This window comes from Salmo salar, chromosome ssa20 (assembly GCF_905237065.1).
Source record: "Salmo salar chromosome ssa20, Ssal_v3.1, whole genome shotgun sequence".
Taxonomy (NCBI): Eukaryota; Metazoa; Chordata; class Actinopteri; order Salmoniformes; family Salmonidae; genus Salmo; species Salmo salar.
In genome coordinates, this window is record NC_059461.1 from 80,225,249 (window position 1) to 80,249,038 (window position 23,790).

At 45.1% G+C, this 23,790-nt stretch overlaps 1 protein-coding gene across 4 annotated transcripts in view; it reads right to left on the reverse strand.

Moving 5' to 3' along the window:
• LOC106581393 (glutamate receptor 4) overlaps positions 1-23,790 on the reverse strand; it is a 116,741-nt gene that overhangs the window by 3,041 nt on the left and 89,910 nt on the right. The window contains exons 14-17 of one of the 4 annotated variants that reach the window (XM_045703995.1): positions 15,913-16,111; positions 14,256-14,503; positions 6,081-6,195; positions 3,661-3,798 (exon numbers count right to left, since the gene is read on the reverse strand). In XM_045703995.1, the coding sequence (XP_045559951.1) occupies positions 3,661-3,798; positions 6,081-6,195; positions 14,256-14,503; positions 15,913-16,111 (700 nt within the window). Of the gene's footprint in view, positions 1-3,550; positions 3,799-4,790; positions 4,906-6,080; positions 6,196-14,255; positions 14,504-15,912; positions 16,112-23,790 lie in introns of all 4 variants that reach the window. The other 3 variants (XM_014163428.2, XM_045703996.1, XM_014163429.2) reach the window with 3 other exon arrangements.

Below are 23,790 nucleotides of genomic sequence, written 5' to 3' on the forward strand. Positions count from 1 at the left end.
TATTTTTGTTCAGTATATATTTAAAGCAGGTGCTTCCACAATGGTGTGGTTCCTGAGTTAATTAATGAAGCAGTTAACATCCCATCATGCTTTGGGTAATGTATACAAATGACTATTATTTTGGCTACCATGGCTAGAATAAGAGATCTCAGTGACTTTGAAAGAGGGGTCTCAAAGAAGCATAGGGGTTTAAAGTGTGTGTGTGTGTGTGTGTGTGTGTGTGTGTGTGTGTGTGTGTGAGAGAGAGAGAGAGAGAGAGAGAGACCAGATTTCAACCAAATTGAACACTTATGGGAGATTCTGGAGTGGCACCCGAGACAGAGATTTCCAATACCATCAACAAAACAGCAAATGATGGAATTTCTCATGGAAGAATGGTGTCAAATTCCAGACACATGCAGATTCTATGCCAAGGCGCATTGAAGCTGTTTTGGCCGCTCGCTGTTACCCAACACCCTATTTAAGACACTTTATGTTGGTGTTTCCTTTATTTTAGGCAGTTACCTTTATCTAAACTAACATTGTATAAAAAAGGCAGGCAACAACAAACACACAGATGCTCAGGATACTTTCAGATACGTTTGGGTTAGACATCTGCATTTCAAGGTGACCGTGCATTTCTGGGGTCTTGGTTTGAAAAAACATGGAAGGTCAGGTTTTGTATAGTGAAGTGAGGATTTGTACAGTAAGGTGAGGTTTTGTAAAGTGAGATTTTGTACAGTAAGATGAGGTTTTGAAAAGTGAGATCAGGTTTTATACAGTAAGGTGAGGTTTTGTACAGTAAAGTAAGGTTTTTTACAGTAAGGTGAGGTTTTGTACAGTAAAGTGAGGGTTGTTTCACAGATTTAGAATTATAGAGAGAGACTGACTCCTGTTTTGTCATGGGCAACACTTCATAGGAACACACTACTTACTGATATACAATGTGCCTAGTGTTTCCTTTGGAAATGTTATGTTTACCTATTTTGCACCAACAGGTGTAAAAAATGTCATATTTTCGAATCCCTTCTTTTTATCCTTCAGAAATTTTGGGACTTCGTCAAGCAACTAGAAACCAACAAAAAAAGCTACATTTACCATGATTTCTGTGTTAATATGGAGAAATGAAAAATAATCTCTCTTTTGTATACATACTAGTTGTGTGGCTAAGCTGAAAATGTAGACTCAATAGTAAACTTTGTGATAAAAGCACCAAATTTGGCACAGAGGTAGATGTACACTACCATTCAAAAGTTTGGGGTCACTCAGAAATGTCCTTGTTTTTGAAAGAAAAGCACATTTTTTGTCCATTAAAATAACATCAAATTGATCAGAAATACAGTGTAACACTGTTAATGTTGTAAATGACTATTGTAGCTGGAAACGGCAGGTTTTTATAGAATATCTACATAGGGGTACAGAGGCCCATTATCAGCAACCATCACTCCTGTGTTCCAATGGCACGTTGTGTTAGCTAATCCAAGTTGATCATTTTAAAAGTTGAATTGATCATTAGAAAACCCTCTTGCAATTATGTTAGCACAGCTGAAAACTATTGTTCTGATGAAAGAAGCAATAAAACTGGCCTTCTTTAGACTAGTTGAGTATCTGTAGAATCAGCATTTAAGGGTTTGATTGCAGGCTCAAAATGGCCAGAAACAAAGGCATTTCTTCTGAAACTCATCAGTCTATTCTTGTTCTGAGAAATGAAGGCTATTCCATGTGAGAAATTGCTAAGAAACTGAAGATCTCATACAATGCTGTGTACTACTCCCTTCACAGAACAGCGCAAACTGGCTCTAACCAGAATAGAAAGAGGAGTGGGAGGCCCCGGTGCACAACTGAGCAAGAGGACAAGTACATTAGAGTGTCTAGTTTGAGAAACAGATGCCTCACAAGTCCTCAACTGGCAGCTTCATTAAATAGTACCCACAAAACACCAGTCTCAACGTCAACAGTGAAGAGGCGACTCCGGGAGGCTGTCCTTCTAGGCAGAGTTGCAAAGAAAAAGCCATATTTCAGACTGGCCAATTAAAAAGAAAAGATTAAGATGGGCAAAAGAACACAGACAATGGACAGAGGAACTCTGCCTAGAAGGCCAGCATCCCTCTTTACTTGACGTTGACTGGTGTTTTGCGGGTACTATTTAATGAAACTGCCAGTTGAGGACTTGTGAGGCGTGGGCCACTCTATGCCTATATAGATATTCCATAAAAAATTATCAGTTTCCAGCTACAATAGTCATTTACAATGTATTTCTGATAATTTGATGTTATTTTAATGGACAAAAAATTTGCTTTTCTTTCAAAACAAGGGCATTTCAAAGTGACCCCAAACTTTTGAATGGTAGTGTACAGTATGTACCCTGAAGATATATAGATATGGAGACTCCCCAGATGTGGGGCAGCTACTACAACAAAAAAATTACAAAAAAATGTAAATGCATATTTAGCTTCCAGTCAATGTCTCTATTCCAGGTTGAGTCTCATCTTTCAGATACAATTGGAACTAAAAGTCGGATGGCACCGGCGCCCTTATCGCCTATATCGCCCATGCCGGTGGCCATTTTAGGTCGTACCGGTATGTCAGATTAGCTCAATCGGGCAATTTCTTAGCCACTGAGTATCACAGAAACATGACACTTTGAATGAATAACATAATTTCTTTCAACACAAATGGTTATGGATGAAATTGATCTAAATATCATTCAAAAAAACATACAAAACTGTTTTATTTTGAAACATCAAATATGACTATAAATGTGTGCTTTAAAAAATATATGCTTATTTTGGGTAATTTAAACCATTTACTTGTGTTACAAAAGGTTAATATACATTTTTTTTTTATAGCTAGACAGACAGTCTCTTTGCAATCATTACCAATTCGAGGTAAAATATTATCCCTGTTGGCACTTTTAAGCCAACAATATGTTGTCACTTTTAGGGTTAACATCAGTAAGCAGACATCCTCTATAAAGTGTTTTGTTGATTTGAGCGTATTCTTCTCTAACTCTACCTCATTTGGGATGTTTTGGGCATCTCGAGTTCTAGAACTCTGTTAGGGGGCTTAACTTGTCCGTAAAACGCCAGTCCTCCAGTGAAGCAGTCCTGCTGGTTTTCTGTTCTCCCTGATCTGGTACCAAACTGGTCAATCAATCAATGACCTGCTAACCAAGGTCTAAATCAGTCACTTGTTAGAACAGTGTTAAAACCAGCAGACACTGCAGGCCTTGAGGACAGGAGATGTGCACCAATGTTCTAATGTCTTATGTGCTGTATGTGTAGTGTACAGAGTATGGACAGAATGCAGGTGTATAACATCATCGTCATCATCTGCAGCCAAAGACGATGGAACCAATCTGCCACCTGCCCCCAGAATGCTCTGGTGGGGAAGCGCTATACAACAACGATCAGAAAAATAAACTAAAACATAAGAAGCTGTCACAACAGAAAAAAAGGAAACAACGTTGCACAATGCTTCACCACGGTCACAACACTGGTTGGCTGTTGCTAGAGGCTACACGCACAAGACACTTCACACCAGCCCACCTATAGGAGGCCCTAAGTCCTACCCCTATATCTTGACCCCCTCGGAGCCGTATACGTTGTACCCCTCTCTATAAGTGGCTAAATTCTGGGTGCTGGGAGAGGGGCTGGGGCAGTGAGGGGGGCTAAGGTCCACCTTCATGCGCTTGGCCTCGGCGCGCGACTTGTAGCAGAACTCGACCAGGGCCACCAGCATGGCTAGGCCCAGACCCCCCACCAGGATGTAGAACACCCCAGCCACGTTGCTCAGGCTCAGGGCCTGGGACGACTTGTCCTGGGAGGGGGGACGGAGAGCACAGGTTTAGAGAGAGAGAGAGACAGTGGCGCTAGTGACACACAACAGGCAGCTTTAGAGTATCATCAACATCATGACTAAGACTTAGTTATTTATTTTTTTAGCACAATAACATCTACTACTTGTTAACAACAACAGCCACTACCACTACTATGACTAGTCTGCTAGGGTAATCATTTCTACTACTGCCATCATAAAAGCTTATTATCTACAAGTGCATATAATACATCTATTACTACTACTATGACAGTACTACTACACATAGCTACTACTACTGCATGACTACAATTAAAGTAAATAAACATTTTAATGTATTCTTACAAGTATTAAATATTAAGTCGAGGATGACTAGTACACCGTACCAATTAAAGTATGTTCAGTCATTGTATTGTATTGGTCAGGCTTTTGGATGAGTGATGATAAAGTATTCTATTCAGACAGTCTTGGTGAAGGTCCCTAGGATTTTAAAAACTTCACTGGCATTCTTAAGAGTTCTCTGATGTTCTAAGAATGTCTGAAGTGTTCTTCTAAAGACATCTGTAGTGTTTAAGGACGTCTTAAATATTCCAAGATTATCTGTAGTTTTATCAAACTCATGATGTTTCAAAGAACCTCTCCACACTTTGACTTGTCTTCTATCCAGAGTAACCCAGAGAATAGTAAACTGAATGGTATTCTGAGATTAAGCCCATTATTATGAAGGCCATAACACATTTTCCAGAATTTATGCAGTATAATTATTTTTGCTTTAAAATCATATTATAAAGGCAGATGTGGCATAGGCAGAAGACTAGCAGTGATTGAACTAGAAAGGTATTCGACAGTAAATCAATCAACTATTACTATTTGATTATTTAGATTTAACTGATGCTAATTCTAATGCTAATCCTAGTCTCCAGGCTAATCTAGAGGCGTGCCTGTCTGTCACACAGTGAGGGTGTTTGGTCCCCCACTCTGCCCGTGAGACTGACCTTACTTCCCGAGTCCTTGGGTCCACACTCGCCCTTATCGTACCACCATTTGTTTTTCAGTTTGTCTAAGACGCCTGCTTCACTCAGTTTCAAAACCGCAAGGTTTACCGGGGTTCTTGGCGTGTAAAAATAACATAAATAACATCATAGGTCATGTTATTTTATGTTATTAGGTCACATACAGTCAGAACTGTCACATAAATGGTACTGCCTGGTAAAAGTGACCCAGTCTGGGTCCCACTGAGTACATGTGTGTATGCTCGTTGGGGGGCTGAGGGGGGCGAGGGCTAAGCGAGCTACAGACATATGAGTGGGACCCCCCTGTATCACTTCAGGTAACACGTCCATACTGCCCCAGCCGATGCTACACACACAGAGGCAGTTACTGAGAACACAGAACTATTGTCAGGGCCTGCTCACACTGGGAGAGGGGACTGCAAGGGACAATTTACGGCACGTCATTAACAAGCCCTGAGTAAGAGATCTGAAAAGGAATCTAAAAGGCACCAAACAATAAAGTACATTATCTCTCGATTTTATTACATCCATCCTCCTCTCTATCTCTCCCTCTATTTTCTGACAGTCTTCTAGTCCACACTCCTCTCTCCAGAGCAGACACTACAGGGTTCTAGACCACACTCCTCTCTCCAGAGCAGACACTACAGGGTTCTAGTCCACACTCCTCTCTCCAGAGCAGACACTACAGGGTTCTAGACCACACTCCTCTCTCCAGAGCAGACACTACAGGGTTCTAGTCCACACTCCTCTCTCCAGAGCAGACACTACAGGGTTCTAGACCACACTCCTCTCTCCAGAGCAGACACTACAGGGTTCTAGTCCACACTTCTCTCTCCAGAGCAGACACTACAGGGTTCTAGACCACACTCCTCTCTCCAGAGCAGACACTACAGGGTTCTAGACCACACTCCTCTCTCCAGAGCAGACACTACAGGGTTCTAGACCACACTCCTCTCTCCAGAGCAGACACTACAGGGTTCTAGACCACACTCCTCTCTCCAGAGCAGACACTACAGGGTTCTAGACCACACTCCTCTCTCCAGAGCAGACACTACAGGGCCAATATTCCTGCTTTGACAGTAATTGCTCTCTTATCTCTCTCTCTCCATTCATCCCCTCCTCTCCTTCTTTCCTCCCTGGTTTCAGACCGAGGGAAGTCGAAGTAGGAGGGGGCGATGTAGTGATGTTCATCACTGATCTGTGTGGCCAGGGCAGATGCACGCATTACTTCCCGAACACGGTTGTACCGCAGTCGGAGACAGAGAGGCTAACCTTGGAGTCCCCTCCCCCGCTGCCACACTCTCCCTTGTCGTACCACCACTTATTTTTCAATTTGTCCAACAGGCCCTGCTCGTTGAGTTTTAACACGGCCAGGTTGACCGCATTTCTTCAGAGAGATAAAACATAGTTGGTCAGAGGAGGGATGGAGTATCAGCCAATGATGAGCCAATGGGATGAGGAAAACGCCGGTGATTGGTTGGAAGGCATGAGATTAGAGGACACACACAACCCTCCAGACAACCCTCTCTTTCTCTTTCATCTCTCTTCCAGCTTTTACATCACACCTTATTATAATGCAATATTTGAATATCGAAAGCCCATTGGTTACATTGGTTATGGCAGTTTGCTGTAGCTATATCAACATATAGAGACTATAGAGAGAGCCAAATAGCCCAAACCCCTTTCATTCAGTCCACCTTTACCAGGCATAGATAAAGGCTATTGTCTGTATGATGTGCAGCAGGGCGAGTAAAGGGGAGTGGTGGAGCCCTGGTTAAATGATGTATTGAAGCCTATCTCAGTCCCCTGATGACACGGAGCTAACACCCTGCTGCTGGTGTTCTGGTCCCTGATGACACGGAGCTAACACCCTGCTGCTGGTGTTCTGGTCCCTGATGACACGGAGCTAACACCCTGCTGCTGGTGTTCTGGTCCCTGATGACACGGAGCTAACACCCTGCTGCTGGTGTTCTGGTCTCTGATGACACGGAGCTAACACCCTGCTGCTGGTGTTCTGGTCCCTGATGACACGGAGCTAACACCCTGCTGCTGGTGTTCTGGTCCCTGATGACACGGAGCTAACACCTTGCTGCTGGTGTTCTGGTCCCTGATGACACGGAGCTAACACCCTGCTGCTGGTGTTCTGGTCCCTGATGACACGGAGCTAACACCCTGCTGCTGGTGTTCTGGTCCCTGATGACACGGAGCTAACACCCTGCTGCTGGTGTTCTGGTCCCTGATGACACGGAGCTAACACCCTGCTGCTGGTGTTCTGGTCCCTGATGACACGGAGCTAACACCCTGCTGCTGGTGTTCTGGTCCCTGATGACACGGAGCTAACACCCTGCTGCTGGTGTTCTGGTCTCTGATGACACGGAGCTAACACCCTGCTGCTGGTGTTCTGGTCTCTGATGACACGGAGCTAACACCCTGCTGCTGGTGTTCTGGTCCCTGATGACACGGAGCTAACACCCTGCTGCTGGTGTTCTGGTCCCTGATGACACGGAGCTAACACCCTGCTGCTGGTGTTCTGGTCCCTGATGACACGGAGCTAACACCCTGCTGCTGGTGTTCTGGTCCCTGATGACACGGAGCTAACACCCTGCTGCTGGTGTTCTGGTCCCTGATGACACGGAGCTAACACCCTGCTGCTGGTGTTCTGGTCCCTGATGACACGGAGCTAACACCCTGCTGCTGGTGTTCTGGTCCCTGATGACACGGAGCTAACACCCTGCTGCTGGTGTTCTGGTCCCTGATGACACGGAGCTAACACCCTGCTGCTGGTGTTCTGGTCCCTGATGACACGGAGCTAACACCCTGCTGCTGGTGTTCTGGTCCCTGATGACACGGAGCTAACACCCTGCTGCTGGTGTTCTGGTCCCTGATGACACGGAGCTAACACCCTGCTGCTGGTGTTCTGGTCCCTGATGACACGGAGCTAACACCCTGCTGCTGGTGTTCTGGTCTCTGATGACACGGAGCTAACACCCTGCTGCTGGTGTTCTGGTCTCTGATGACACGGAGCTAACACCCTGCTGCTGGTGTTCTGGTCCCTGATGACACGGAGCTAACACCCTGCTGCTGGTGTTCTGGTCCCTGATGACACGGAGCTAACACCCTGCTGCTGGTGTTCTGGTCCCTGATGACACGGAGCTAACACCCTGCTGCTGGTGTTCTGGTCCCTGATGACACGGAGCTAACACCCTGCTGCTGGTGTTCTGGTCCCTGATGACACGGAGCTAACACCCTGCTGCTGGTGTTCTGGTCCCTGATGACACGGAGCTAACACCCTGCTGCTGGTGTTCTGGTCCCTGATGACACGGAGCTAACACCCTGCTGCTGGTGTTCTGGTCCCTGATGACACGGAGCTAACACCCTGCTGCTGGTGTTCTGGTCCCTGATGACACGGAGCTAACACCCTGCTGCTGGTGTTCTGGTCTCTGATGACACGGAGCTAACACCCTGCTGCTGGTGTTCTGGTCCCTGATGACACGGAGCTAACACCCTGCTGCTGGTGTTCTGGTCCCTGATGACACGGAGCTAACACCCTGCTGCTGGTGTTCTGGTCCCTGATGACACGGAGCTAACACCCTGCTGCTGGTGTTCTGGTCCCTGATGACTCGGAGCTAACACCCTGCTGCTGGTGTTCTGGTCCCTGATGACACGGAGCTAACACCCTGCTGCTGGTGTTCTGGTCCCTGATGACTCGGAGCTAACACCCTGCTGCTGGTGTTCTGGTCTCTGCCACTCCTGTCCTAATCCCCTGCAGCTCTCTACCTCACACCCCTGAGGGGAAATGACCTCCAAAAACGGACCACGGATACAGAGGGCTAAAATAACACATACTCACACTGGCACTGTATGTGTGTGTGTGTGTGTACGTGCGTGTGTATGTGTGTGCGTACGTGCGTGTGTATTTGTGTGTGTGTGTGTGCGTGCGTTTGTATGTGTGTGTGTGCGCGCATGTGTGTGTGTGTGTGTGCGCCGTGTGTGTGTGTGTGTGTGTGTGTGTGTGTGTGTGTGTGTGTGTGTGTGTGTGTGTGTGTGTGTGTGTGTGTGTGTGTGTGTGTGCGTGCGTGCGTGTGTGTGTGTGTGTGTGTGTGTGTGCGTGCGTGTGTGTTCATGTGTGTGTGTGCGTGCGTGTGTATGGATTGAGCTCTAATATTGGCAGCACTGTGATGGGAATGAGTGTAATTTCCTCAAAGCACAACAGACAAATGGGAAAATAAAGAAATCTGCTTTATGTGTGTATAAATGTGTTTGTGGGTTTATATATTTACTCGATAGAGGCATTAAAGCTCCTCTTATATTTCACACTTGTTAACAACACAGTGTGTGGGTGTGTGCGGGTGTGTGTGTATGTGGGTGTGGGTATGTGTGTGTGGGTGTAGGTGTGTGTGTGGGTGTGTATGTGTGTGTGTGTATGTATGTGTGTGGGTGTGTATGTGTGTGTGTGTATGTATGTGTGTGGGTGTGTATGTGGGTGTGTGTGTGGGTGTATGTGTGTGTGTGTGTGTATGTGGGTGTGTTTGTGTGTGTGTGTATGTGGGTGTGTATGTGGGTGTGTGTGTATATGTGGGTGTGTATGTGGGTGTGTGTGCATGTGGGTGTGTGTGGGTGTGTATGTGGGTGTGTGTGTGGGTGTGTATGTGGGTGTGTATGTGGGTGTGTGTGGGTGTGTGTGTACATGTGGGTGTGTATGTGGGTGTGTGTGGGTGTGTGTGGGTGTGGGTGTGTATGTGGGTGTGTGTGTGGGTGTGTGTGGTTGTGGGTGTGTATGTGTGTGGGTGTGTATGTGGGTGTGGATGTGGGTGTGTGTGTGGGTGTATATGTGGATGTGTATGTGGGTGTGTGTGGGTGTGTATGTGGATGTGGATGTGTATGTGGGTGTGTGTGGGTGTGTGTGTATATGTGGGTGTGTATGTGGGTGTGTGTGGGTGTGTATGTGTGTGGGTGTGTATGTGGGTGAGGGTGTGTATGTGTGTGTATGTGTGTGTGGATGTGTATGTGGGTGTGTGTGGGTGTGTATGTGTATGTGTATGTGGGTGTGTGTGGGTGTGTGTGTGGGTGTGTATGTGGGTGTGTGTGGTTGTGGGTGTGTGTATGTGGGTGTGTATGTGTGTATGTGTGGGTATGTGGGTGTGTATCTGGGTGTGTGTGTATGTGTGTGTGGGTGTGTCTGTGGGTGGGTGTGGGTGTGTATGTGGTATGTGGGTGTGTATGTGGGTGTGGGTGTGTATGTGGGTGTGTGTGTGGGTGTGTGGGTGTGTGTGTGGGGGTGTGTGGGTGTGTGTGTAGGTGTGTGTGTAGGTGTGTATGTGGGTGTGTGTGTATGTGTTTTAGCTGCAGTAATCTGTAATCCTGTGCTGCTGTTCTCTGTCTCCATTTCTCTTCCTGCTCTTCTCAATACAATACTCTTTGCTCTCTTCTCTCTCTCCTCTTCTCTCTTTTTCCTCTCTATTCTCTCTTCTCCTTCCCTGTTCTCTCTCAACTCTCTCCTCTTCTCTCTCCTCTTCTCTCTCCTCTCATCTCCTATCTTCTCTCTCTCTTCTCTCTTTTGTCTTCGCTCTTTTGTCTTCGCTCTCCTCTCCTATCTCTCCTCTTCTCTCTTTCTCCTCTCTTCTCTCTCCTCTCATCTCTCCTCTCTCTTCTCTTTCCTCTCTCCTCTCCCTCTTCTCTCTCCTCTCTCTATTCTTTCCATTCTCCTCTTCCCTCTCTTCTCTCTCCTCTCTCTCTTCCGGCTCTTCTCTCTCTTCCCGCTTTTCTCTCTCTTCCCACTTTTCTCTCTCCTCTCCCTCCTCTCTTTTCTCTATTCTCTCCTCTATTCTCTCCCTCCTCTCTTCTCTCTCCTCTCTTCTCTCTCCTTGCTTTCTCTCTGCTCTCTTTTGTCTTCTCTCTCCTCTCTTCCCTCTCTTCTCTCTCCTTTCTTCACTCCTCTCTTTCTATTCTCCTCTTTTCTCTCTCCTCTCTCTCTTCCCACTCTTCTCTCTCCTCTCTCTCTTCCTGCTCTTCTCTCTCCTCCCACACTTCTCTCTCTTCCCTCTCCTGCTCTTCTCTCTCCTCTCCCTCTCCTCTATTCTCTCCCTCCACTATCTCCTCTATTTTTTCTTCTCTCTCTCCTCTCTTCCCTCTCCCCTTTCTTCTCTACTCTCTCTCTCCTCTCTTTTGTCTCCTCTGCTCTCTCTTCTCTCTCTCCTCTTCTCACTTTCTCTTCTATTCTCCTCTCTTTCCTCCCTCCCCTCCCTCTCTTCCCGCTCTTCCCGCTCTTCTCGTTCTTCTCTCTTTTGTCTTTCTTCTCTCTCTCCATTCCTATCTCTCTCCTCTCCTCTCATCTCTTGTCTGTTGTCTCATCTCTCCCCTCTCTCTCTTTTCTCTCTTCTCTCTCCTCTCTACTCTCCTCTATTCTCTCTCTCCTCTCTTCACTGTCTCATCTCTGCTGTCTCTCCTCTCTTCCCTATCTTCTCTCTCTTCTCTCTCGCTTCTCTCTCCTATCTTTTGTCTGTCTTCTTTCCTCTCTCTCCTCTCTTCTCTCTCTTCTCTCCTCTCTCTTCTCTCCTCTCTCTTTTCTTCTCTATCCTCATCCTCTCTTCTCTTCTTAGCTCTCACTTCTCTATCTTTTCTCTCTCCTCTCTTCCTCCTCTCTTTTCTCTCCTCTCTTTCTCCTCTCTCCTCTCTTTCTCCTCTCTTGTCTCTTGTCTCTCTCTCTTCTCTCTCTATTCTCTCTCTTCTCTCTCTTGTCTGTCTTCTCTTTCCTCTCTATCTCCTCTCTTTTGTCTTCTCTCCTCTCCTCTACTCTCCTTTCTCACTTCTCTATTTTTTTCTCTTCTCTCCCTCTTCTCTCTTCTCTCTTTCCTCTCCTCTCTCTCCTCTCTCCTCTATTCTCTCTCTCCTCTATTCTCTCCCCTCTCTTTTCTCTCCCCTCTCTCTTCTCCTCACTCTCCTCTCGCTCTTCCCGCTCTTCCCTCTCTTCCTGCTCTTCTCTCTCATCTCCCTCTATTCTCTCTCTTCTCTCTCTTGTCTGTCTTCTCTTTCCTCTCTATCTCCTCTCTTTTGTCTTCTCTCCTCTACTCTCCTTTTCACTTCTCTATCTTTTTTCTCTTCTCTCCCTCTTCTCTCTTCTCTCTTTCCTCTCCTCTCTCTCCTCTCTTTCCTCTCTCCTCTATTCTCTCTCCCCTCTCTTTTCTCTCATCTCTCTCTCTTCTCCTCTCGCTCTTCCCGCTCTTCTCTCTCTTCCTGCTCTTCTCTCTCATCTCCCTCCTCTCGTCTCTCTCCTCTCTCTCTCCTCTATTCTCTCCTCTATTCTCTCCCTCCTCTATTCTCTCTCCTCGCTTCTCTCTCCTCGCTTTCTCTCTTCCCTCTCTTTGCTCTCTCCTCACTCTCTGCTCTCTACTATCTCCTCTCTTTTGTCTTCTCTCTCTCCTCTCCTCTCTCTCTCCTCACTCTCTTCTCGCCCTCTCCTCGCTCTCTGCTCTCTTCCCTCTCCTATCTCCTCTCTTTTGTCTTCTCTCTCTCCTCTCCTCTCTTCTCTCTCTTCCCTCTCTTCTCTCCTCACTCTCTCCTCACTCTCTGCTCTCTCTCCTCTCTCTCTCCTCTCTCTCATCTCTCTTCTGTCTCTCCTTTTCTCTCTCAGATGCTGTCATCAGTTTGCTTCGCCTCATTGCTTCACTCTTCCGTTTGTGTCTGTGTGCCAGGGAGTATGTGTACCAAGGAGCGTGTGTTTGCGTGCGTGACTATATATATCCAAAATATGTTTTATTGTCACATACACCAGATAGGTGCAGTGAAATGTGTTGTTGTACATGGTCAGCCATAGTAGTACAGCTCCCCTGGAGAAAACTAGGGTTAAGTGCCTTGCTCAAGGGCACATCGACAGATTGTTCAACCTTTCAGTTACTGGCCCAACGCTCTAACCACTAGACTATGTTTGTGAGTGTTTGTTTTGGAGTAAGACATTGTATTGGTCCTCTGGGTTAGTTGACAGCTTGTCTCTCCAATAAAAAAGATCTGTGGAGAATGCAACAGTGTTCTGAACTATCTGGTTGTGTATGGACAGACAAACAGACAGTCTGACAGACAGAGGGCCAGACAGATCGACAGCTAGAGAGAGAGAGAGAGAGGGTTCTCCTGGGTGGGCTACAAGCCATGGAAACTATCACCATCATAAGAAGGGTATGGGAAAAGGAATGATGCTACATAGACATCTCTCATACATGTTATCATATGAATTAACTACATATCTTACTATTAATAATAATCTTTATCAAAATCATCATCATGTCAAATCAGTGCTTTGAATGGCTTGCCGTGAGCAGGGGCTCTTGCCTGACGTGCTCTCTCCCGTAGGTTTTCCCATGATCAGGAGAAGCCATAGACAGCAGTCGATAGTCCCAGAATAATAAGGGGGCCAGGTTGGGACCATCATCCACTGGCTGTCACTTTTCCCTCGGAAACAGAAAACCTTCATTTATCTGAGTGGAAAAGGAACCCTGGTAAAAGGTGCAGGGGGAGTGGGAGGACTTCTTTGCAAGGTGCACAGGGGGAAGTTATAGGAACATTATAGAAAAGGTGTCAGTAGTCCTGCTGCTATATACACATACACACTACAAATGTATGGATTTTAGTGTTTCAGGGCATCATCAATGAATTGGATTGTGGGAATTTGTTTATTTTGATCAATTTGATTGATTTTATCTGCATTTTGAGTGTTATGAAATAATTTGATAGTTTTCTGCTTTTTGTTCCCCCCGTTGGCCAGGCTCTTCAACATCCTATTTCCTGTGTGTCTATAAATTCCCCCGGGTGGCTCTGGGAGGCATGGCAACGCCAAGGTGCTCCGCCCCTCTCCACGGCATCACCGTTAGTAACTTCATTCACAAACAGATAGTATCTACATAACACTCTGAGAATGAAGAAATGTGACAGTCAAGATGCCAAACGAGTGGACACATTACCTGATCGGTGGCCCTGTGAAAAGAAAGAGTGAGTGAAAGAAGAGAAATGGAGAGAGAGGGACGGATGGAGAGACGGACAGACAGCAATACAACAGAGCAATGGAGCTAACAGGCACTAAACACCTTAACAAAACATAGACAGAGAGAGAGAGAAGGAGATGGAGAGGGAGCGAGAGCAAGAGAGGGAAAGAAATAAAGTAACAAAGAGAGAGAGAGAGACAGACAGGGAAATGGAGGGAAAGAGAGACAGAGAGAGCGATTGAGACAGAGAGAGAGAGAGAGATTGAGACAGAGAAAGAGGCAGAGAGAGAGAGAGAGAGAGACAGAGAGCGAGAGACAGAGAGCGAGAGAGAGAGAGAGAGAGACAAGACATAGACCAGACATAGACCAGACTAAGACACTACTAAGTGATCCATATAAAAGGCACACCAGGGTAGGTGGAATACCATAACAACAGTTGAGTTGGGGACTACCATCGTTATACTACTCCACCCACCTTAGCTGTGAGCCTTTAGGTGTGGCAATGCCATATCCCTTGGAGTCCAGGTTGCCTCCAACCTTCATGGTGTCGCAGGGCTTGCGTTGTTCCGTGTACTCATTCATGGTGGACTCCAGGAGGAAAGCGTACTTCCCTTTGGACTTGCGGACGCGAGCCACGCCCTCCGCTGTGGTCTTAGCGAAGACAGAGGGCTCAGCAGACTTCATATAGGACCACATCTTCTCGTATACAGCGATCTTTGACCTCTGAGAGAAGGAAGGGCAGAGAGAAGGTGTTAGAGGTGAGCTTTAGGGTCCGTCCGTCCGTCCGTCCGTTCGTTCGTTCGTTCATTCATTCATTCATTCATTCATTCATTCATTCATTCATTCATTCATTCATTCATTCATCTATTCATCCACTGATCCATCATCCATCCATCCATTCATCCACTGATCCATCCATACACCCATTCACCCATCCATCCATCTATTCATCCACTGATCCATTCGTCCATCCATCCGTCTATCCATCCATCCATCCATCCGTCTATCCATCCACCTATCCATCCATCCACCTACCTAATCCATCCATCCATCCATCCATCCATCCATCCATCCATCAGAAGCAATGATCACTGGTCCTGAAATATTGATGATCATCTGCAGCTGCTGTTCACAGAACATTCAGAACCAACTGCTAGTGGACAGTGTAATATTGTAGAACCAACTGCTAGTGGACAGTGTAATATTGTAGAACCAACTGCTAGTGGACAGTGTAATATTGTAGAACCAACTGCTAGTGGACAGTGTAATATTGTAGAACCAACTGCTAGTGGACAGTGTAATATTGTAGAACCAACTGCTAGTGGACAGTGTAATATTGTAGAACCAACTGCTAGTGGACAGTGTAATATTGTAGAACCAACTGCTAGTGGACAGTGTAATATTGTAGGATGTGAGTGTGTCAGTGTTTGGTTTCAAGCTATAACTGTAGGATTTTGTTGTGGTGCTGCTGTCTATGTGAAGACCGGGAGGGATTCTGTCTGTCTCTAAACAGACCCTCTTGTACACACAACTTCATGCTTGATCTTAGTGTTCTGCAGTGTGTGTGTGTGTGTTTATGAGTGTGTGTGTTAGTGTGTATGTTTGTGTGTCTGCTGGGTGTAGTGAAGAATGAAAATAACAAGCTGGGGAACAAATTGTCATTCTCCACAACCGTCGATACTCCCTAGTTTTTATCCTGTCTTTTTCTCTCTCTTTGTTATGAAGTGTTATTCCCGCTCTCCTTTAGGGACACCATAAGCCTTAGCGTTAGCCAATGAGCCACAGCCTGGAGTAGAGAGGTCGGTGTGTGTGTGCCTCGCTGGGATTTGCTTGGGTATGACAGACATCTATCCCATGATAATGTCAGTGACTTCTGTCCGAACCAGCGAGCCTCTCTCTCTCTCTCTCTCTCTCTCTCTCTCTCTCTCTCTCTCTCTTTCTCTCTCTCTCTCTCTCTCTCTTCTCTCTCTCTCTCTCTCTCCTTCACCCTCCATAGATTTCCGCCTGCTCGTTATGTTGATGATGCTAACGCTGCTCACAGATGTACACTCTGTCTGCTACTGCCAGGCCCTAACTATTCACATACATATGTGTGTGTTTGTGTGTGTGCAAGCTTGTGTGTGTGTACTCACCCTGAAGAACTCCTTGGTGGAGCCTGAGTCCAGTGTTCCATAGGCGATCTCCGTCTGCTTGGCCAGATCCTCAGCACTCTCTATGGGCGACACCATCCTTTCCACTGTGAGGAAAGCAGCCAGGTTGGCCGTGTAGGACGAGATGATGATGAGAGTGAAGAACCACCACACACCACCCACTATACGCCCTGACAGAGACCTGAGACGGGGAGGGGGGGTGAGAGGAGAAGGAGGAAAAGAAAGAGGGGGTGAGAGAAAAGAGAGGGAAAATCATAGATACAAGGTAGAAAAATAAATGTGGTTACTCACAGATAATAAAGTACACATTTTCAAAAAGAGGTTCAACATGGACCCGAAAAGGGTTAGACCTGGAACCAAAAGGGTTCTACCTGGAACCAAAAGGGTTCTACCTGGAACCAAAAATAGTTCTTCAAAGGTTTCTCCTACGGGGACAGCCAAAGACCCCTTTTAGGGTCTAGATAGCACTGTTTTCTCTAAGAGTGCAGTAAACAGAGACACAGTATATTAAGGCTCTCTAAATTGAACTCCAGAGAGTTCAACATATACTTTGCTTCATTGGCACCACAGTGAGAGCAACAACACAGTCAAAGCAATTAACATTCCAACCAATTCAATATCAATTCAACCACCACCAGAACAAAAGGTAACATAACATGAGTGCACTCTTTCATCTCCCCCTCACGAGAGTTAAAGCAAGAGAGAGAGGAGGGAGAGAGAATGGGAGGGAGAGAGAGAGAGTAAAAGAAGAGGGAAGCTTTGATTCTTCTTTAAATGTAAAGGAGATTACCGAGGCTCCCCAGAGGGAGAGAGAGGGGTGGGCCTTTCTCTTCAAACAGAGAGGAGGAAACAACATTAAGTGTTAATTTCAAATCCAACAAATCCCTCTCAGCTTCCATGTAATACCCTTCTGTAAACCTGTGGCTATATTTATTACGTTCCAATTGAAAGTGTATTGCATTAGAGCAACACGACATGTGAGAGTGTGTGTTATGGCCATTATTGGCCGGGCTGTGCAGTTGTCTACAAAGGCCCTGTACCTTTGATCGCACACACTGTCTTATCTGCATTTCTCTGTTTGTTTATATTGGTAACTACCAGCAAGACATTTTAACTAACCTGTTTATACTGGTAAATATCAACAAGACACATTAACTAACCTGTTTATACTGGTAACTACCAACAAGACATTTTAACTAACCTGTTTATACTGGTAACTATCAACAAGACACTTTAACTAACCCATTTGTTTATATTGGTAACTACAGACAAGACACATTAACTAACCTGTTTATACTGGTAACTATCAACAAGACACTTTAACTAACCTGTTTGTTTATATTGGTAACTACAGACAAGACACATTAACTAACCTGTTTATACTGGTAACTACCAACAAGACATTTTAACTAACCTGTTTATACTGGTAACTACCAACAAGACACTTTAACTAACCTGTTTATACTGGTAACTACCAACAAGACACTTTAACTAACCTGTTTGTTTAATTTGGTAACTACCAACAAGACACTTTAACTAACCTGTTTAAATTGGTAACTACCAACAAGACATTTTAACTAACCTGTTTATACTGGTAACTACCAACAAGACACTTTAACTAACCTGTTTATACTGGTAACTACCAACAAGACACTTTAACTAACCTGTTTATACTGGTAACTACCAACAAGACACTTTAACTAACCTGTTTATACTGGTAACTACCAACAAGACATTTTAACTAACCTGTTTATACTGGTAACTACCAACAAGACATTTTAACTAACCTGTTTATACTGGTAACTACCAACAAGACACTTTAACTAACCTGTTTTTTTATATTGGTAACTACCAACAAAACACTTTAACTAACCTGTTTCTTTATATTGGTAACCACAGATAAGACACTTTAACTGACCATTAAAGACAGTATAATGGAAATATTGTAACTTTAAGAGCTTTCACAATGTATATGTCAGAATTACATCTAAATGTTGTAAAAATTATATGATTAAATATAGGAACACTTTTGTGAAGATAGCAATGTGATTTTAGCCTTCTAAATGAGATAATGGCATTTCATACAAACCTCTGCCAAGTCAGTAACCATACCCACATGAGCACAGACATTGTGGCAACGTGATGGAACTGCCCTCCAAGGCGAGTGCTTAAAAGGACTCGCCGAAGAATTAACATACTAGACCAGAAGGCGTAGAGTGGTGGCTACATGTTGAAATGGTTTAAAACTACAAGACCAGCATAACCGACAGCGTGAGCTGAATGCTACGAAATGGTAAGACCCTCTGAAACTTGACGAATGAAGAAGGCGAAGACTATACCAAACATTCTCAGTCTGCAGCTGGGTAATGTAAAGTAGTCTAGAATTTTGACCAAAGACACAAGGAAGATCTCAGCAAATGACCATTGGTACATTTCTGAGGTATCCATTCTAACGAACACTTCCAAAACAAAGAAAGCCTACTAATACAACTACATTGTGACCTCTGGTGGACAACCAGAGACTTGCATCGAACTACTAAACGTAGATGGATCGGTGGTTTCAACAGAGAGACGACAAAGACATACACGCGTAAATATATACATTGCAAGTTGCCTTACATCGTTATTCAAACTCTTTTTCAGTTGACTACCCATACTAGCATAAGCCATATACAGTCTGTTAACATACTTGACTTTAAACGATAACTCCAAAGTTTGCTCCGGTGAGTCCAAAAACATAAACACCTGTCGCCGAAAAGACATAACCTGTTTCAACACCGGGTGTTTGCAACCCAACGGGACAATCTTAATTGAACTTACAAACTTCCAAAACCACAAAAACTTGCGCTCCAATAGCTCATTGGGAATAAACGGCAGTAATCGTTACCCTTGTTGAGGGAGAAAAAAAGAGGCTTAACTTGAATAAACATACCTCTATAAGAGGTTAACAAGCACGCCATGCTCAACCATCCGATCAACAAGACTCTCTTCTTTAAGAAAAAACACCACTGCTTTATTTATCCGCGATGCATAAGCAACATTTTCATAGCCTACCTTCTCTCCTACGGCGACCAGAAACTCCTCCACAGTGACAGTAGCTTCAGTAACACACCTGAAGCCGTGCCCAAGTGACAGGGACGGCTACCTTCTCTCCTACGGCGACCAGAAACTCCTCCACAGTGACAGTAGCTTCAGTAACACACCTGAAGCCGTGCCCAAGTGACAGGGACGGCTACCTTCTCTCCTACGGCGACCAGAAACTCCTCCACAGTGACAGTAGCTTCAGTAACACACCTGAAGCCGTGCCCAAGTGACAGGGACGGCGTCCCCATGTGGGTCGCCATCCCCACCAAAGCCAGGGCAAATCCAACAAGAAATATAATATACCTAGTTTTACCACAAAACATTTAAGTAGTGATAACCTTAATCATGCCTCACAAAAGGAAAACCACCAAGAAAAGGAAACAGAAAAGAAAACACAGGTGATCTAACTCCACACCAAACACTCAGACTACAAAAACAACTCCCAGCATGCACAGAGAGAGAGAAAAAAGAGAGAGAGAGAAACAGTCCCTGTAGACAAGTTGATTTGGGTGGAGATGCAGAGTGAATTGGTATAACTTGTCACGCTATAGTGTTTCTGCTTTCCACTTCTGTTCAACCCCACAATCATGCGCACGCACGCACACACACGATAGGTGGTCTAGAATTAGTGTCTCCTCTGCCCAGGGAGAAAAGTATTTTGATCTTTTGCATGTGAGAGGGTTGTCCTTATAGCTAAGTACTCTGTGTGTGTGTGTGTGTGTGTGTGTGTGTGTGTGTGTGTGTGTGTGTGTGTGTGTGTGTGTGTGTGTGTGTGTGTGTGTGTGTGTGTATGTGTGTGTGAGCGGACTGTGTTTTGATTAGACATAATATAATGTATTCTAATAATCTATCCTGCCTTAGTGCTTGATGCTCCTTTTACTCCTTTCTTAATAGTGTATCATTCAGCAGAGATCGTTAAAAACCAACCAGATACATAACTCACTGTTGTGGTTATCATCAGATACAAATGAACACCACAATTACCTAGAATGACTTGAAAGCTCCATTTTCAGGAGTAATACTATCATTTGAACGCACGCACGCACACACACTCGCACACACACACACACACACACACACACACACACAATTTCACAAAGCAATCAATAGAGTGCACTGGATTGTTGTCCATGACTAATGTTCCCATAACACTCCCCTGCTGTCTTATAGCCCTCATCGTTCTTGTGGCTCTGTCTTAGCTTTGATAGCTTATGACAGGCTATGCCACGTTATTATAGGCTATGATAGCTTACAATAGGCTATGAAACAATATTGCAGGCTATGATAGCTTACAACAGTCTATGACACAATATTACAGGCTATGATAGTTTACAACACGCTATCACACATTATTACAGGATATGATAGCTTACGATAGGCTATGATAAGATGAATGTGCAAGTAGAGATACTGGGGTGCAAAGGAGCAAGATAAATAAATAAATAAATAAATACAGTATAGGGATGAGGTAGTTGGATGGACTATTTACAGATGGGCTATGTACAGGTGCAGTGATCTGTGAGCTGCTCTGACAGCTGGTGCTTAAAGCTAGTGAGGGAGATATGAGTCTCCAGCTTCAGTGATTTTTGCAGTTCGTTCCAGTCATTGGCAGCAGAGAACTGGAAGGAAAGGCGGCCAAAGGAAGAATTGGCTTTGGGGGTGACCAGTAAGATGTACCTGCTGGAGCACGTGCTACGAGTGGGTGCTGCTATGGTGACCAGTGAGCTGAGATAAGGTGGGGCTTTACCTAGCAAAGACTTGTAGATGACCTGGAGCCAGTGGGTTTGGCGGCGAGTATGAAGCGAGGGCCAGCCAACGCTTCATAGGTGGGTAGTATATGGGGGTAGTATATGGGGCTTGGTGACAAAATGAATGGCACTGTGACAGACTGCGTCCAATTTGTTGAGTAGAGTGTTGGAGGCTATTTTGTAAATGACATAGTCGCCAAAGTCGAGGATCTGTAGGATGGTCAGTTTTACGAGGTTATGTTTGGCAGAATGAGTGAAGGATGCTTTGTTGCGAAATAGGAAGCCAATTCTAGATTTCATTTTGGATTGGAGATGCTTAATGTGAGTCTGGAAGGAGAGTTTACAGTCTAACCAGACACCTAGGTATTTGTAGTTGTCCACAAGTCAGAACCGTCCAGAGTAGTGATGGTGACTTGCCAAAAGGACCCTTGTCGAAAAGACGTGAAGAATTTTGGCGAGATAGACAGTTAATGTGTTGATAATAATTGGGGAGCATGGAACTCAAATTACTTTTGTTAACGCTGCCTCAGGGTACGCGTCTCCAATTTGTTCAATGTCCAATGAAGGTCATTGAGAGCATTCTTGGTATCGGCCTGGGGCGGGATGTACACAGCCGTGGCATTAATCACTGAGAACTCTCTCGGAAGGTCAAATGGCTGACATTTAATGAGTCGACAAGTCAGGAGAGCAGAAGCTCGCAAGTTCCTGTACGTTTCCCCTGTCGCACCACTTGTTATTGGTTAAAAAGCAGAAGCCACAGCCTTTGTTCTTGCCGCTTCCTATCCACTTGATGAACTGTAAAACCTGCTGGTTGTATATAATCTGTCAAGTCTCAGAAAAACAGAGTAGCTTTCAGAATCTGATATCCCTCTGGAAGGAGATCCTCACTCTGAGTTCATCAACTTTATTCACTAGTAAACATTGGCGAGTAGTATGACATGAAGATAGAAAGAGATGGAGATAAAGATACATGGAGATAGAGAGACATGGAGATAGTATCAGGTTTCAGGTAAGACCCAAGTGCAGACTGTGTTGAAGTAACAATGTTTATTGCAACAGGTGCAGGCAAACGACAGGTCAAGGCAGGCAGGGGTCGATAATTCAGAGTAGTGGGGCCAAGGAACAGGACGGCAGGCAGGCCCAGGGTCAGGTCAGGCAGAGGTCGGGAATCCAGAGTAGGGGCAAAGGCACAGGACGGCAGGCAGACTCAGAGTCATGACAGGCAAGGGTTAAAACCAGGAGGACGAGATAAAGAGAGACTGGGGAAAAGCAGGAGCTGAGACAAAACCCTTGTTGACTTGAACAAACAAGACGAACTGGCACAGACTGACAGAAAACACAGGTATAAATACCCAGGGGATAAGTGGGGAAGATGGGAGACACTTGGAGGGGGGTGGAGACAAGCACAAGGACAGGTGGAACAGATCAGGGTGTGACAGCTAGAGAGACATGGAGATAGAGAGATGGAGATAGAGAGATGGAGATAGATATGGAGATGTAATGCAGAGAATGATGGAAAGAGAGAAGGTGCAGTGAGATGTACATTAGTATTGTGGTTTTATTCCTGACCTTGAGAGCTAATGAATAAGTGAGCAGGTCTGTTGGCCTCAGTAGACAGAGGGGAGAGTTATTCAGTAGACAGAGGGGAGAGTTATTCAGTAGACTGAAGGGAGAGTTATTCAGTAGACAGAGGGGAGAGTTATTCAGTAGACAGAGGGGAGAGTTATTCAGTAGACTGAAGGGAGAGTTATTCAGTAGACAGAGGGGAGAGTTATTCAGTAGACAGAGGGGAGAGTTATTCAGTAGACTGAAGGGAGAGTTATTCAGTAGACAGAGGGGAGAGTTATTCAGTAGACAGAGGGGAGACTTATTCAGTAGACTGAAGGGAGAGTTATTCAGTAGACAGAGGAGAGAGTTATTCATGACATTACCTTTCATTATTCTATTATTATTTAATATACACCCAAATCCACTTGGCCACCCACACACACACCCTAACCCAGACACCCACACACACCACACAGCTGTAATTTCAGTGGTTTATTGACAAGTAAAAGGTCTTCCCCTCAGAGAAATAAAGAGGAAAGGTGATCAAGAAATAGCTGCAAGAAATTTAAAAAATACCTGAAGATATTTTTCTTTCTCACTCTTCTCAAAGATTCTCATTTTCATTTTTAACCTCTCTCCTCTCTCTCTCTCGGTCTCCCCCTCTCTCTTGCTCTCATTCTCTCTCTCCCACTCTCTCTTTCTGTCTCTCTCCCTCTCTCCCTCATTCTCTCTCGTTCCAAAGCTCAGAGGAAGAGAGAGAGAGAGAGAGAGAGTGAGAGAGAGTGTGAGAGAGGGGAACGAGAGAGAGTGAGAGAGAGGGAGTAAGAGAGGGAGAGAAAGCGAGCTAGTGAGAAAGAAAGGAGGACGAAAGAAAGAGAGTGAGAGAGAGCGAGAGGGGGATAGAGTAAAAGAGAGAGAGGGCGAGATAGTGAGAGAGAGAGTGAGAGTGAGTGACTGTTTTCCAGCCTACCCGAGCATGACCCGACCATTGAGAATGAGCTGGTGATTCTGCTCCATCAGAGACATGACAGGGTGTCACAACACCATCTCAAGGTCACCCTCACTGGGAGCTAACGTTAGCTGGCTGGGTCGCTAGCTAATGTTATGTGTATGATCTTATTCTTTGTATCTCAGACACATTTGCTTGACTAGTTATAGCTACAGAACCCGGAGGTTAGCTACCTGCAGATTCATGTAGGGTAGTAACATCATCAGTTGTGATGATGGTCCATTGTGTAGACTTTTAGCTAGCTAGCTAGCATGTCTTAACAAAAGTCTCCACTCTAATTTTGACAAAGTATTTTCATTTCAAGTTAAAGTGTACTGTACGCTAGATAGCTAACGTTAGCTGGCTGGCTCGCTAACAAACGTTACGTAATGCGTTGGGATTCATTGTTTACCTAGCTAGCTATCTAGCTACATTTATTAACAAAATACTCTCGTCTTAGTGTGCCAGAGCGCAGAATAACTGAAGCATTTT